This window comes from Gossypium raimondii, chromosome 1 (assembly GCF_025698545.1).
Source record: "Gossypium raimondii isolate GPD5lz chromosome 1, ASM2569854v1, whole genome shotgun sequence".
NCBI classification, from domain to species: Eukaryota; Viridiplantae; Streptophyta; class Magnoliopsida; order Malvales; family Malvaceae; genus Gossypium; species Gossypium raimondii.
The window spans coordinates 6,576,181-6,593,529 of record NC_068565.1 but is presented as its reverse complement, the minus strand read 5'-3'; the positions used below and the strand labels follow the sequence as shown (position 1 = coordinate 6,593,529).

At 32.6% G+C, this 17,349-nt stretch overlaps 2 protein-coding genes across 2 annotated transcripts; both read left to right on the top strand.

The window, feature by feature from the left end:
- The first annotated feature begins 2,377 nt into the window (after nt 1–2,377).
- On the top strand, nt 2,378–7,505 carry LOC105779376 (COP1-interacting protein 7). The gene is made up of 9 exons (XM_012603127.2): nt 2,378–2,788; nt 2,886–3,062; nt 3,177–3,304; nt 3,382–3,413; nt 3,513–3,565; nt 3,652–3,804; nt 3,887–4,125; nt 4,265–5,880; nt 6,195–7,505. Exons 1-9 carry the CDS (start codon nt 2,730–2,732, stop codon nt 7,206–7,208), a joined length of 3,471 nt encoding a protein of 1,156 aa, XP_012458581.1. The 5' UTR covers nt 2,378–2,729; the 3' UTR covers nt 7,209–7,505.
- Nucleotides 7,506–9,769: 2,264 nt separating this feature from the next.
- On the top strand, nt 9,770–11,270 carry LOC105779365 (uncharacterized). The gene is made up of 3 exons (XM_012603116.2): nt 9,770–9,947; nt 10,481–10,686; nt 10,769–11,270. Exons 1-3 carry the CDS (start codon nt 9,858–9,860, stop codon nt 11,028–11,030), a joined length of 558 nt encoding a protein of 185 aa, XP_012458570.1. The 5' UTR covers nt 9,770–9,857; the 3' UTR covers nt 11,031–11,270.
- Nucleotides 11,271–17,349: the final 6,079 nt, after the last annotated feature.

Here is a 17,349-nt window from a genome sequence, read left to right as displayed (position 1 = left end):
AATTAATATTTGTTTAACTCGTAACATTAATTTAATAATTTTTTTATAATAAATATAAATTATAGGTATTTATGTCACATTTATATCATGATTATGTCTAAAGTATAATATAAAATTTGATACATTCATAGGTTTAATTATTATAATTATATGGTAACCAAAATTATTAGATGATGGAAGATATACTTTACTTGCTGGGTAATGTTGCTGGTGGTTGCAATTTCATCTCAAAGTCCCAATGAAAATAAATTAAAAAGGAGGAAAATGGGTCCAAAGGCAAACAAAGTTACTATTTAGATAGGTACTTAGTCATCATCATGGCCAAAATGTCCTAATAAATACAGCTAATGAAAGATAAATTGTTGCTTCATGATAAGCATCCCCATGAACCCACCAATTTTCTTTTATTTAATTTCCGTAGTTAACTTACATGTTATAATTACAATGAAAAATCAATAATAATAACAACCACTTACATTATTGACATCAACTCAATTTTTACAATTTTAAAATCATAAATTCTATGATTTAATCACATGCTAATGATTAATTTGGATCCTAAGAATTAAAATAACAAAAACCCAAAGTTTAAAATGTAATTATTAATTCATAACATTGATAATGATGCAAAGTTGGAGATTACCAACTTGTTAGGTGCCATTTAATATTAGTGTAAAGAATGGTCCACAAATAATGGAACTTTAATAAAATAATTGCCTCATCCTCTTTGAAAATTTTCACCATTACTAATTACAAGTACAATCTTGTAGGTAGTGATGAATATCAAGTTTGTCGATGATTGTGGCTTCTATAGAATAAGATAAAATAAATAAATTCTGACTTTAAAACTAAAAATAATATTTTAAAAGTGAACCTAATCGAAATATCTTTGTTCATCAATTTAAGTTAGGTATAAATGAAAGCTACATTTAGATGTGGAATGTTGGTTCGGAAAGTGCAAGGTTTAGATAAAGATATAAACTCGAAAATAGATTTAGACAAAAAATAAGACCCGTTTTGAAAACAAATTAGGTCTTGGGTAAGGTTTTTTAGACCCGGGCTCGGGCCGAATTTGCAAAAAGAAAAAAAAATGTTGTTTGCTCACTGTTTTACTATTATGTTTCTACTATTTTATTGTTATTATCTAAATATTGTATAATTTTTATTTTATTGTTAATTTTGCTACTATTTTAGAGGCATGTTACATTATGTTTTTATTTCAATTTGTTGGGAAATATTTATTTTAATGTTTTTAGTTTTTTGATGTATTATATTTTAAAAAAATTAATACGAGTGGGCCGAATCCAAATGTTAGCATTTTTAGCCGGGTCAATTCCGAACCTAAAATTTTTTCAAGGCTCGACCCGAACTCGACTCGGCTCATGAACAGGTCTACAGCGGCTGCATGGGTTTTATTCAAAATTTCAATTATATATTTGTATTTCATTGATTTATTTTCAATCTAAAAATGATTTAATAATCTTTAATTGTTACTTAACATTATTATATTTTTTGGTTAAACACAATATTATAATTCTAATTCACTTCACAATCTAAATTTTAATTAATATTTTTTAAATATCTGATTATTTAGTTGTTAGCAGTGGGAAGCCAAGGCCTATCTAAAATGGTAAATTTTCCAATTAGGATCTTTAAATTTTAAGAAATTTTAAATTAGTAAAACAGTAAAATTGTACATTAACTCCAAAAATTTATATTTCATCTCTAACCCTCTGACTTTACTCTTAGTTGTTACTCAAACTGTAATACTCTATGTAAACACTTGCAATATGTTGGGCACACCAAAATAGCCTATTATAGTCAAACTATAAATTTTTATTTACTGCAACTATATTATGTAATAAAAATTAATACATATGATTATAAGTTAAATTTTGTTAATAATCTCTTGCAGTATTGCCTAACATGTCTTGTATGAAATGGTGATTAAAATTATTATCAAACATTCCCACCGTAATATTATATTTGACTGTACCCATAATTTAAAAGAGGAGAGGTAACTTTGAAGAATGTATATGATAATTTATTGGGTTGGAGCTGCCATTTTAATTCATTTATTCTTTGCCTATTCTCTCACTCTTTCTGTCTACTCACTAAACTGAAACTCAAAACAATTTAACATTAAATTGAATAAATTAAAGTTTCCAATGCAGATTTAGAATGGAAATGTTATAGAGAATAAGAAAGACCTCTCAACTAACCAAGTTTTAGAAAATAGAAGGTGAAATAATAATTAAAATAATTTTTCCATGAAGAAGAGAAATTGATGGATACAACTGTCGGTAACTGGGACCAATCTTGAATTAAAAAAAGAAAAAATTTATTGTCTCCTACTTCTCTCCTTATGATCCTCAGTACTTTCCCATGTGCTAAAGCTTCAGTTTCAGAACTGGCATTTCTTTTTTATTATTTCCATAATGTGTATAATTCTTCCAAGCTAAACAAAAATAGTACAAAAGACCCTGCACGAAGAAACAGCACAAGATCCAATGAAAACTTCCCTCCCTACCCCCCCCCCCAATTGAGTTTATAAAACTTTTCCCATGTTTTCATTTTTTTCAGTCTGTCAGCAGAACATGTTCCTGTAACAACATAGCAAGGAACTGAAACTTCCAACAATGGATGAACTCAACCTGTGAAGAATTTGTGTTTGCTTCTCTGTCTTGTCTCTCAGGAACTTCTGGTTGTATATTTGTAAGGCTTAAAAAATGGACTTCAGGACACGTCTAGATTATGCTTTGTTCCAACTTACACCTACCAGAACCAGGTAAAGATTTTGCATGCCTTGTAAAAATGTCGTCTTTTTCTTCTCTTTTGATTATTTGGGCATTCATCTGAGAATGGCTTTGGGGTTTGAATGGAAGATGTGATCTGGTGATTTTTGCTGGAAAAGAGAATGAGAAATTGGCATCAGGGTTGCTAGAACCCTTCATTTCACACCTCAAAGCTGCTAAAGATCAAATTTCTAAAGGAGGCTACTCTGTAACTCTTCGCCCTCTAGCCTCATCTCCTCCCTGGTTCACCAAAGGCACTCTCCTAAGGTAAAAGCTCTTTCCAGGACATTGGATACTTTCCTCTAGGAAGAAACAAGATCTTGTTTTTTAAGTCTTTTGTGTCATTACACCTTGTTAATGATTTCTAATGCATTTTAACAGGTTTGTGAGGTTTGTTAGTACACCAGAAGTTCTTGAGAGATTTGTGACAGTGGAGAGGGAAATCGAACAGATCGAGAATTCAATTCAATCGTACGAAGCAAACGCTGCCGGGACGACAGTTGCAGATGGTATGTTTGGTCCCCAAATTTTATGTTCAAAGAGTGTTTAATTCCTGTTTGTCTGAGAATTGTATGTTTTGTTTCAGGGAATTTCCAAAAGCCATATACTTCATCTAAGGTATGCTTTTCAGCATTCTCTACCATATATTGTTTTTGTTTTGATTCATTTGATAGCTTACATCTTAATCCCAGAATTTTATTATGATGGTGCATGTAGTCTAAAGGTGAATTCAATGGAACCGAAGATGATGTTCCAGAAGAAACTTCCAAGTAAATTACTTGTTCCTGCAGTTAATCACATTAGCTTGATTTCTTTTCAAAATGCATTCGTTGCTCATCGCGAGGTCGATATGCAGGGTTCGTCTTCAACGTGTTCTGGAGACAAGGAAGAAAGTACTTTGTAAAGAGCAAGCAATGGCTTATGCACGTGCTTTGGTTGCCGGTTACGAACCTGATAATATCGATGATCTCATCTCTTTTTCTGACACTTTCGGTGCTTCTCGTTTAAGGTATAAATCGCCATTGTCATGACCTAAATTATTTTCATCGGGATATGGTTGCCGATTGCTTGCTTTTTCTTTGTTCTGTCAGGGAAGCTTGCATAAATTTCATGGACTTATGCAAGAGAAAGAATGAAGATAGGCTTTGGATGGCTGAATTAGCAGCAATGCAAGCATGTCCTAGACCAGACTTGTCTTACCTTGGAACATCTGGGATCGTACTTGCAGGGGAAGAAAATGATCCAAGTCAAAATCTTACCATAAATGTCTCCGCCATGAAGCAAACCGGTTCTGCCGCCTCAGATGCTGGAAGTGGAGATATTAACCCTGGTAAGGATGGATACCATATTTTTCTTCTGCTTCAAATGATGATCTTATAACAATGATCTATGATTCCCTATAACTGCTTCAATTTGTTAAATTCTGAACAACAACTTGATGTTTCGAAATCTGTTAACATGTTCCACAGATGGTAGCTTGGCATCCATGGATGGGAAATCTCAAGTACAAATTCCATGGCCACCCCATTTTCCTCCGTACATGCAAAGTTTTCCGGGTTCTGGATTTCAACAAATGCCTCCATATCAAGGGTACATTTTCCCTGGTATGCACGGTGCTCCCCCGTATTATCCAGGAAATATGCATTGGCCTCCGAATGTAGAGGATTCAAACCTTGCTTGTGGTTGGGAACCGGATGATCGTAGAAGTCATAAATCATCTTCTAGGAGAAAGAAAAAATCTTCACAAAGTAAGGGAGATGAATCCACTGAGTCTAATGATTCTAGCTCTGAGAGTGAACCAGAAGAGGAAGTACATAAGAAAAAGCACGAAAAGAAGTCATCATCATCAAGAAAGGTTGTCATCCGTAATATTAATTACATTTCTTCGAAGAGGAATGGGGATAAGGGCAGTGATTCCGAAGATAATTCTGATGAGGATGAGTTCATTGATGGAGATTCTCTCAAACAGCAAGTAGAGGAGGCTGTTGGATCACTAGGGAAACGGCACAAGTCTACCTCACGCCATCATAAGAAACACAATGGAAGCAAGCATCGAAACAGTGTGTCCTACGATGAAGATGAACTGGTAACTAAAAATCCAGAGGGAGAAAAACGAAGCAATCCCTGGGATACTTTCCAAAACCTTCTCTTGCAAGACAAGGATTTGGATTCTTCTGAAGTAGATAAACAGCCTGCAAGATTGCAAGACAAATATTTTGCAAGCACGGGGACCGAGGGAGTAACAAAGCCAAAGACAAACTCAAGTGATCCCTTTTTGGACTCACAGATCGGTAAGGATCATGAAGGTGAAACTCGAGGCAGAAACTTTGGGACTAATGAATTTAGTGGCTCAGTTGTTAAGAGAAGAGATGGCACAAATGAGGAGTTGCTTATGTTGCAAGGCACTGATTCTGGGATCAGTTCCCGAGCTAAAATATCCGATTATGCTGCAGAATCCACTATGGCCAGAACTCGCAGAGAAGGCGAATGGTTTATCAACAAAGAAGTGGATAAATCTTCGAATCAGGATGAGATGATGGGTCTCAAAATGTTTGATGGGGAAAATGCTTCTTCATTAGCTCGTGAAAGCAAGAAAGATGTTTTTGTTGATGACTCTTTCATGATTCAAGGTCCATCAGTGGGAGAATATCAATCTGATCAGTTAAGGATCGGTATAGGCATGGTTCCTGAACTCGAAGCTACTCAACAAGAACATAGCAATTCGGAAAATGTATCGAAGGCTGCTCCAGTTTCGTATGAACCAGATGAACTTTACATGGTGATTGGGCGTGGTTCAGCAGAAGAGACTGCCATGACATCTTGGACTCCAGAGATTGACTACGAAATGAACGCGTTATCTGCTGAAGCCACCAGCAGGCATGCTGATGTTGAAATAACCGGTGCCAATGAAAAGGGGCCTGATGCTAAAAAACTCGGGAAATCCGAGGGGAAACTTCCGAATAAAGAAGTTCGTTCTAGAGTTTCAAATGGACCTCTTGCCAAGAGCAAGTCTGATGTAGTATCAAAGAGCAGGAAACCACCAGCAGGAAGCAAAACCATGATACGGAGAACTAAGTCTGATCAGGTATTTACCAACTCTTTTGGCCTTTAAGTTCGAGCCCGTTTTCAATAGAATGAGATAAAAGTAGACTGAAATGTCCTAATGTAGCTAAGAGTATCTATGCATTTCTTTATTAAGCTTTCATTCATTCTTGGAAACCATGCAAACTAGCATAGCCATATCATGCTGTTTGAAACAGCATTCAACCAAAACTAGTACCATTTCTCTCGATGCCTTGGCACATACAAAATTTTCAATTGTCTAGTTGATTAACATGTGGTATTGTGCTTCACGATCTGTTTCTGATTGATTATCCTCGCCCTTCTAATTTGTTGTAGGAAGAGGAGAACAGAAAGAAAATGGAGGAGTTACGGATCCAGCGCCAGAAGAGGATAGCTGAGAGGAGTGCTGCCGGTGGTCTTAATCCGGTTACTTCCCGGAGGAGCTCCACCGAAAGTAAAACTTCAGCAGCTTCAACGAAGAGCCAGCCATCAACTCAAGACACTAAGAAATCGCCGAAGCCAGTCCTTAGAAGTTCCACCATAGAACGCCTTGCAACCGCACGGAATACTTCAAAGGTCTCTTCGGCTGAATTGAAATCGAGCCAGCCGAAAAAGCCGACATTGAAGGAAATCAGTTCTTCAACAACTCAGAAGGCTGCTCCTGCTAAGGATAAGAACTCAAGCACAAACAAAGCCAAAGCTTCAGATATAAAAAGTGGTACAAATAAAGAACTTCCAAGTGGCGATAATGCACAAGGAAAAAGGGAGTCCAATGAGGTCACAGTAGCATTGCCAATGGAACCAGCACCATCCAAAGCAACTCAACCTACTGACATTGTTGATGATTTCAAGGACATTCAAGAATTGCAGACTACCCCAATCGAAAAGACCGAAGGAAATGCAACTTCGAAACCAAACCCGTCGGGGGAAGACCAAAGCTCAAATGCCAAAATGGTTACCGTAAATAAGCCAATGCAATTAGATCATGTAAAAGGTGATGAAGAATTTATAATGCCAACTAAAGTTGTTTCTGAAGATAACATAGCACCAGAAGGATTTGGTAAAGATATTCCTGAGACAACGGTCCATCCTGTGCCGCCAGTGCCTAGCAAGACGGTAAGATTTTCGACTGTAAATATCGAAGAGATGCGTGCAACGAATGAGAAATATCAGTCGCCTAGGATTCCTGAAATAGAGATCTCAACTCCACCTCCAAATGATGGAATGGACAAGGAACCAATGCATAGCAGGAAGAAATGGAACAACGAGGAGAGCCCTCCTAAAGCAGCCAAAGGGTTTAGAAAGCTTCTTTTCTTTGGAAGAAAAAGCAAAAACTATGCTACTGCTTAGTGTATGCTTGTCTTTCCATATTGCTTATGCTTCGGGTTTTCAGTTTTTTCGGGTGGAACGTACCAATAAGGCCTTTGATGTTGCTGCCATTCAAGGATTCATGAACTTATAAAGAAAAATGGGGAAAATAAGAGAGAGATTCATAATGTAATTTATCTTTGTTTGATATATCATGTTGGAAGGGTTAAAACACATTCTTTTTTGTTTGATTGTATACCTTTGTATTTTGAATCATTTGTAATTTGAATTCTTTGGTGTTCTTTTTTTTCCATATGAAAAAGCCTGCAATGTTTTTTACTCGATCGAGACCTTCCACTCCTCAAACCACCATACATAGCTCTCAACTCTGAAGGGATTCATGTGAATCTTCACCAACCTCCTACCTATGCTTCCAACATTAAACAAATGAAATAAAAAAACAAAAACCCTTTTCCTTGCTTTCTTGAGAACACTTATTTAATTATGTTGGCAATACGTAGTGTTCATCAAACAAAAGTTGTGTGATTTTGTTGTCGGTTGAGTAGTAAAAGCGTGGAGTTCTCTTCACCCCACATTCTATTCATCCCATCATAAATTACACCATCGACAATAAAAGGTTAAAATCTAATGTTACTCCCTGTGCTTTATCAAAATTTGAGATTTAGTCTCTATACTTTAAATTTGAGTTTTCTTTTCTTTTATATATATATATAGTTAAGAATCTCAATCCAATCGTTAAAATCTAAACTATTTTTTATCAAAATTTGTTAACTTGAAATTTTGATTAAGCTATCCTCGTATGTATGATGTAACATATGATTGATAGAAAATAAACATATTAAATTAACAAATGTTGACAGAAATTACCAACGAAGATAAAAATTGGATTAAAATTTTAATTTGAAAAAGTTGGAGGATTGAATTTTAACTTTTAAAGTATAGAGACCAAATCTCAATTTATTTGCAAGTATAAGGACTCACAACATATTTTAACCATAATAAAATTCAATAATACTATAACAAAATTAATTATTTAATTATCTAGCAGGATGATGAATTTTTTTGAAAAAGAAAACAATGTTTCTAAAATGAAAGATTAATGAAATTCTACATTCCAATCACACTACTAAAGTGGGTATCAATTCCTTTTGATGAAAAATTCAAAATTCACCCTTTTAATATTTCTTTTTCTCAAATATTTTGGTAGTCAAGTTAAACAAAGAAAAATTATTTTTAATTTTTTATTCACTATATTCAAATTTGATATCTTACTTAAAAAACAATATCGAACTCCTTGTCATTTAATCGAGAGATATTCATGGGTTGGGTCGATTCGAGTTGAGCTTAAGCATGATATTAACATGCTTTATACTTGATAAAACAAATAGTTAGCTATTTTTAATTTATGTCAAACTTGACATACACAATCTACATAAATGAAACATGAAATATGACAGTTGAATTGTTAAAATATTAATCATATAAAAGTTACGAATGATGTAAACCATTTCAGCTTTTACATGTATAATTGGATTCCTTCCTTTTATATATATTGTATAATTTATAATACATAAAAGATTAAATCTATAGTACTAATATATAAGATGAAAATGAAAACATTAAAATGAGTTTGGATTAGCCACTTACAAATATTAATATAGACAATATTTTAGGTCAAAATTATAGAAATATCATATCGATCAAAATTTTACATGCATGATAAGTACAAGTATCTTGATAAATTTAATAATTTGATTGTTAAAATATTAATTGTATAAAAGTTATGAAAATTTGTAAAACCGTTTTAGTTTTACACTAATATAATGGATCCCTCTGTATAAAAAAATAACACAATATAATATATTATGAACATAGAAAACGGGTCGAACTCGAATCTTGAATGTTTGAGCTTAAGTCTGACCTATATTTTAAACGAGCTTATTCTTTTTTTTACTACAATTACTTTTTGAATTTAAGATTTTTACTAAAATCCTCTCAAATTTCAAGCAGTTTGTGCTACAAATAGTTGTACTCTTTCGCCAATGCTTTCTTTTGGGGACTCCAAAAAGGCAGTTAATTATGGCGGGTGTTTATTCCCTTTCATGAAAGTAACCTTTCAACCAACTCCACTTTCCATTCCAACCAACCCCCTTCATTAGCCTTGTACCTTGTGCTTTAAACTCTTGTACCGTAACTTCTCAAGATACCCTTTTAACTAACTTCTTCCAAAAGAAAAGAAACCTTGCTTCAAGCCTCTTGTACATTGTTGTTTTATTATAAGTTGTACTAGCAGTCAATATTACGTATATGAACCGTTAAATGAACCGGTTTCCAATCCCACCCCTTCTAAGTATTTGTAATTATACCAAATGCTTCCAACATATTCTATGATTTAAAAATTAAAAATAAAAAAGGTCATATCCCCATTTTCAAGCTAAGGTAAGGTGTCATTTTCTTCTGAAAATAAAATTTACCAAAAAAAAAGGGAGTTTTTTATAATAAAAAAATCATTTTAATCATTTGGTTTGCTTCTTCATCACTGAAAGTGATTTTTTTGTGTATTTAGAGAGGGAGAATTTGAGAGGGAAAGAGCAAAACAAAAAGAAGAAGAAAAAAAAAAAAGCAGAAGATATTGTTGGGTTATTGAAGCTAGCTAGCTCCACATTTTCTATGGCTTCAAAGCTTCTTTTGGTTGCTGTCTTTGTTCTTGATCTCATTGCTTTTGGTTTAGCTGTGGCAGCTGAGCAAAGAAGAAGCACTGTAAGTGACGCCACCCTTGCCTTCTTCATGCGTAATTTTTTGGTCGACATTAGTTCATACAATTTCTGGATTTTATTGAAAGTTTCTACTTTCTTGCTGAGAAATGAGGAAAATGAATGAAAGCCTTTTTTTTGTTTGTTTGAAAAACAGCTGTAACTGTTGTTTTAGCTTTCTGGGTTTTTTGTTGTATATGTAAATTTGCTACTTTTGAAGTACAGGTTGTTCTTGGTTCTTGGGCAATAAGGGTAGTCTAGAAACATAGTATTCAATCTTGATTTATGTATAACATATATATATTTGTTTTCATATTATTCACTTTCTGCAAATCAAGTAGTATACCATTCTCAATTGTCTATAAACTTTACCAGATCTCAGCTGAATTGCCATAAAAATGGTATATCTCTCTGTATTTTCTTTTCTATTGCTCTCTCTCTAGACTAGTTCAAACATACAGAGATTATGGGAATTGGGAAGTCGTGGATCTAACCAGACAGGCATGCAACTGACCATTGTGTATTTGAATCTCTGTGCAGGCCAAGATTGTCCAAGACAGTGAAGTTAATTATAACTATTGTGTCTATGACTCAGACATATCAACAGGCTATGGTGTTGGTGCATTTTTGTTCCTTATGGTTAGCCAAGCCCTTGTAATGGCTGCAAGCAAATGCTTCTGCTGTGGAAAGGGTTTAAACCCCAGTGGTTCAAGGGCCTGGGCAGTCATCCTTTTCATAGTCTGCTGGTATGTTAATTTCATCAAATTTATAGCCGTCATTATTGTAGATTTTTGTTGTTTCATTGGTTATTTGAATTTTGTGTCACAGGTTGTTTTTCCTGATTGCTGAGATATGCTTGCTGGCCGGATCGGTGAGAAACGCCTACCATACCAAATACCGAACCATTTTCAGCGAGCAGCCTCCCTCTTGTGAAACTGTGAGGAAAGGTGTGTTTGGTGCAGGGGCAGCTTTCATTTTCTTAAATGCCATTGTCAACAAGTTCTATTATATTTGCTATTCAAGTGCTAGGGACAAAAGCTTCCAAGCTTACGGTGGAGAGACCGGTGTCGGTATGGGCACATACAAATAAACAAGCCTGCAAATTTGGGGTTTCTATCTTATTACAGTAGATATGGCCACATAGATTCCATTGTCTGTTTTTATTTTTAGTTGCATTTTCAAGTGCTAAGGGTTCAACATAGGTGATAGGTTGTATTTTGTATCAGATTTATGACTTCATTTTATTTCCCTTTTTTTTCCCATTCCAATTGAAGTTTCTTGTATACATTATACATACCAATAACAAAAAAGATTGGTGTTGATGTTCCAATTCGACATTTGATATCAATTATGTATTTCTTGAACCAATTACATGATCTTCAATAGGGTTGCTATTTTTTAAACAACTGATTGTTACTGAACCAAGGGACACAGTTTTTGTTAACATTGGAACCAGTGTCTGAAAACTTGATTCTTTGCATAGAAGGAAGCCTATCAGGAACAATCATCCAAGCGGTAATGGCGTGCCGGATTGTATCCCCAATACGAGCTGCTCCATACTTGTACCACAACTTAACCTAACAATGTCACCATTTTGCTTCTTGAACAAGGATAGGATACAATGTTCCTTAGTTCGAGCAAAGCTTCGAGAAGCACAGGCTGCCTCGTAACGCTCATTTTTTTTCATTGAATTAGATTTTAAAGTAAAATGGAAGGCATAAACTTCATTTTACCAAGGTCCAAGGACATTGACTTGATTTATTCATAAATCAAATTTTCTCATTTGCAGGAAGGAAGATTGTTCTTCAAGCAAGAGATGTATATACCAATCACTGAATCAAATGCTTGGTACTTAACCATTACAAAGAATCCGACTTGCACAAGTAAACTTGTGACGGCACCAAGTGAGTACTTGAGCCAGTATACACCTAACTGAAACCAGGCAGCCAAAACTCATTTGCTGATATTGCTGAGACATGTTCTATCTGTTTCGGCCATTACCAAACTACCAGGAAAGGTTTCTTGGTTTCAATCTGACAACCAAACGTGTTCCGATAGGTCATTCATTACTGTCCCATACTATAAGTTCAGATAACTTGAACACATGTGATAGAGACATCTTTGGTTTCAATTCAAAGGGAAAAAAAAACCTGCAATGACATGTATCCATTTTGTTTTACTCCCAACATTGAGTTTTTCCACTTAAATTCTGACCACCTTGGCTTTTCTAGAACCAACCAGGCATACCATTGTCCAAAAATTTGGTCATCATTGTACTAGCAGATACACAATTGATTGTTTTAGCTTAATCAAAATTCAAACAATCCCTCAAATTGATATAACAGCAAAATATAGACTAGAAAGTTAAGGGGGTCACAATACCAATTTTGAAATCACGTCTCAGAAACCGTACCATTGGCAAGGGAATTTGATTGAAATCTAAGACACTGTTCATTTCCCCCCACTTGCATCCAAGCATGAAACCACCATATTTGGAGAGCATAGGTTTAAGTCATGCAGTGTTTTCAAAAATAGCCCCTTCAGTTATTTTCCTTTTTCAAATTTAACAAGCTTGGCTAGTTAATAACGTGACATGTAGAAAGTAAGTTGTTCTAGAATCTATTTTTGTAGATGGATAAAGCAAACAAAATTGATATTATTCTCATTCCAATGAATCAATGAAAACCTGGGTCCCTGCCTTGTATTGCAAGTAATTGACTGAAGTTTGGTGAATGATAATTAGTTGCTCTTCGTGGCCAATATGGGTTGGTTCAGTACTCGTTACTATCCTTGTAAGCATTAGCATTTGAGTCTCGCCAACAGGTTCAGTCTTTTATAAGGCCGATGGCACGCTCTGACCTTGACCTGGAATAGTCTCCATTCACCAAATCTTTTTTACAGGATTCTCCAACATGAATTATCACAATAGGGATTGGGGGGCGAACAAATAGGAACAGCATTGGTTTGATTCATGTAGTTAAATTGTAAGACAACCTTTGAGATACTTTTTCACTTTGGCAGACAAAAGGACATAAAAAGACTTTAATTAGCAATTAAAACCAACAAAATTGATACCTTCTAAAAGTGTGAAGACCCCTCAACTTCTTTACCATGTTTTTGGTCCATTCATCCCCCCCTCCCCGCTTTCTTGTATTTTTGCAATTAACAGTACAGTGCACATGCTGCCTTTAAATCAAGTTCGGAAAAAGAAATTACTGAGCTTGAAATTGTCCTACTCTCTCGTAGGCTAGCTTTCAACGGCTCTAATCAACTCTCTTTATTGCACCAAGCTACCGCTACCTACTTTAAGGGCTTCAACTTTGGGTGTATTATAACAGTTGATGCAATCCACGAGACTTGAATTCGAACTCCAACTTAATAAAGTATCATATCTTATCTTAATTAAAAAATAATATATAATATGTCTACATTTATCTAAAACATGTTTTGTTGAAATTGATCAAACAAATTGTGTGTCAATAAGTTCAAAACTGTTTAACAATTTCATTATCAGTTTTAATCATATTTACTCTTTTTGATACAATGTCTCTCCCCAGCCCATAAATAAGAGAATAATGCATTTCAGCGCACTCGAACCCACATCTTCCTACATTAACAACAATGTTCATACCAATCAAATTAAGACTTTATCGACAAAAAAAAAATTTAAATACTACAAAAGAAGAAAATAATAGTGGGGAGGCCATAAGTGAAGAGTGAATAGGCCCAATAAAGACAAAGACTTGCTGGACCGCCCAACTCAAGTCTACCCAATCCACAAAATTAGGAAAACAGAATTTGGGGACATTTTAATATTCAAGAAATGGAATTGTTGAATAAAACACTCATCTATATTGAATAAAATTATTAATTAAGTTTAATAACTCAGTATTAACCATTAAAAATTTTATATTAATTGAAAATTAATATTTTCAGTAATTTAATTTTTAAATGTGTTTGATAATTAAAAAACTATTTACTAGATCTTTCAAGTAAAAAATATCAAAATAATAAGTAAATACGAGCTACTTATCACTTAATAAAAATACCTTAAGTTGATTTATTTTATTTATTTTGAAAATTATATTATTCTTTAACTATTTTGAAGTATCTTATGATTTAAATTAAGTATTTTATTTAACATATTAACCTCAAATTTTCACATTATTCTCTATTTAATATTTATTTTTATATTTATAATATTTATATTTATTAAGAATATACTTTATTCTTAAAATTTTATTGATTTAATGATTGCTAAAAAACGTAATTTAATGATTATATTTTATTTTTAAATGTGATCATAAAATTATCATGATAAAAATAATAAAATTAATTTTAAAATATCAATATTTTGAATAAATAGATATATATTCATATTAAAAATATTTATCAACCTATAATATATGATACTAATAACCATGATACTTGTATATTTAACTTGTATAAAAAGAAAAAAATCTATGAACAAAATTTAAAGTTGCCTCCACATTTCAATTTTGAAATGCGATACTTTTGCTTATAAAATGCAATGTTTAAGAAATTTTTGTCGATTGGATTGAAAATTGGTTAAATTATTAGTTAAGAATGAAATAAAATTAGTTGATTTGTGAATTAATTAGAATCAATTTTATTTATTGTTAAAAATATTTTTTTTATAATTTTTTAAAATTTATTCAATTGATCTAAACAAATTGGTCATATCAAGCATTGGTAGTGTGATCGTTTCGACCATTAATCTCAATGGCGAAGCCATATGAGAGATTGTAGGATCAATTGACCCTACAAAAAATTTTAAAAAAACAAATTTACTTCATTAAAAGATAATATAAGTGGTGAACTTAGTTATTGACCCCACAAAAATTTCGAATAACACTCACTAAAATTCAAAAATCTCTTATCATTTTATTTTTTTTCGACATCTGTGACTTCTTTTCTTAAATTTCTCTTATTCTTTCACATTTTCTCCATAATTTTTATAAGTGATCAATCTTTTAATACTTTCAAGTGGGTTTCCTTAATTTGAGAAATATTCTTCTTTTCTGCTTAAACTTTATTGGTTAATCTCTAGAAAATTAGGTTTGTGGACAAATTAGGATTTTAATGTAAGTTTAAGTTTTTATTGATTGAATATTTTGAGATATTGATTTTGTATGAAATTACTAATATATTGATCGGGTAATATTTTTTAACATTAATTCAAATCCTTGAAGAAATTAGAATTGATTGCCTTTGTAATATTGTATTTCTTGAATATAGATTAGAAATTGACAATTTTAAGAAATTTATTATTGTTAGTGTGATTATTGTGTATATTTTATTTGCGTTTTATATATTACATTCTCATGGCACGACAAAACACTTAAGTATTTTTTATTTTTTTCGAAGAGAATTATATTTTATTCCCTATCCACTAGTGAGAACAGTGAATTAGTATTTCTTTCAATTCAAGGTGTTTTTAATAAGATGTGATTGGATCACCTTAAAAAGTGGTTGTTTTTAATAAACAATTTGATTTTATTAAAACAACGATTTTGGTCCGCGAAATTCAAAAAAAAAAGGGTTCGGGAGTCGATTACGCACGAGGAAGGATTAGCACCCTCGTAACGCCCAAAATTGGTACCTAGTTGATTAGTTAATGTCTTAATGTCGAAAATTGAGAACTTTGAAGAGTTTTAAAAAAATACAATCCTTGTATTAAAACGTTGAAAATTTTCAGGAAAAATGGCATATTTCACGTTATCCGAGAAAGAGAATCATATCCAGTAAGTTAGGACACAACATCTAAAATCCCCGATACGAGAATGAATGCCTAAAAAATAATTATTTATTTTGAAAGAGTTTGATTATCTCGAGTTTAAAAAGTAGGTCATATCCCGTGAGTTAGAACGCAACCTTTTATTAATTCTCGAGAATATTTAAAAATTTGATTGAAATGATTTGCATATTTTGATTTGCCATGGAGATTGAAACCCCGTAAGTTAGGGTACGATCTTCTCGCATTTCAAAATGCAAAATTTTTGTTTATTTTAAAACCATATTAAACAAAATTAATTTAACATAAAATGGGGGAACAAATGCAATATTAACATGTATAACAAAATGATAATACAAGCACCACTAATACAAGCAATAATAAAAATAAAATACATAGTAAAAAAGTATGAAATAATAAATAAGTACATAAAAGAAACTAAAGCATTTCCTAATTTAATAATAATGAACACAATGAATGGATTAACAAACAAATATCCAATAGAATGACATCAACAATCCAAATAGCGAGAGATAAAATATTTACATGCGTATATTAGTATATTAAAATTATAAGAATGCACGCATTTGTATACATATGTAAAATAAATATACATATCTATTATGAAGTATAAGAAAACATAAATGTATATATCAAAAATGTGTAAGTATATAAAATTATATGAAAATAAAAAACATATAAATGTGTATACGTATTCATAAAAATAAAATATGTGAAATATAAAAATAAGGTAAGATAAAATATATACATGTAAAATATACATATTTTAATATGTAAAAGTATATATATATATATAAGTATGTATATACATTTGTGAAAGTAAAATGCGTATATAGATGTATATGGAGATGTACATAAATTATAAAAATATGAAAATAAGTACATGTTTATATAAAATGTTTACATATAGATATATTTTACAAAATGTATGCATATATATATATCATGAAATTATGCATGCCGATATGTGTATATAGATCATAAAGTATGAGTATGTAGATATATATGTATATAGATTATCAAATACAAAACATAGAAATATATATATATATAAATGTATGAATACGTAAACAAAAATAATACGAAAATAATAGTGAAATACAATAATAATAATATTAAAATGATCAATTTTATGATGAATAATCAAAGTACTAAACAGAGGACTAAATCGAAACTAAATGAAACATTAGGGCGAAATCGGTGATAACAAACATCATAATGCACCAAATCGTGATGCGCGAAAGTAAAAGGGCCAAAAGGAAATTAATCCTAGCCTCCAGAGCGCACCGCTTTGACGAGGACCGATCGAAATGAGAGAAAAATAATTGGGTCAAAATTGCAAATAAAAATAAACGACATTAGAGAAATAGAAAATTTGGAAGGACCAAACGGTGAATATCCCCAAAAGTCAAAAACGCGGATCCTCCCGGTGGTCGGAACATCATTGGGTCGTCGCCAAAACGGTGTCGTTTGGCTCTCGACCTTAGGGCAAACGCACCGCTTCATAACCCCTATTTAAAGCAATTTTTAAAAAAATTCATTCTTTCAGTGTAAAAGGAAAAAAAAGCTGCAGAGAGGAAAAACATTCTCTCAATCCTTCCCTTTCCCGAATGGGCCATCGTCGGCCATGCCA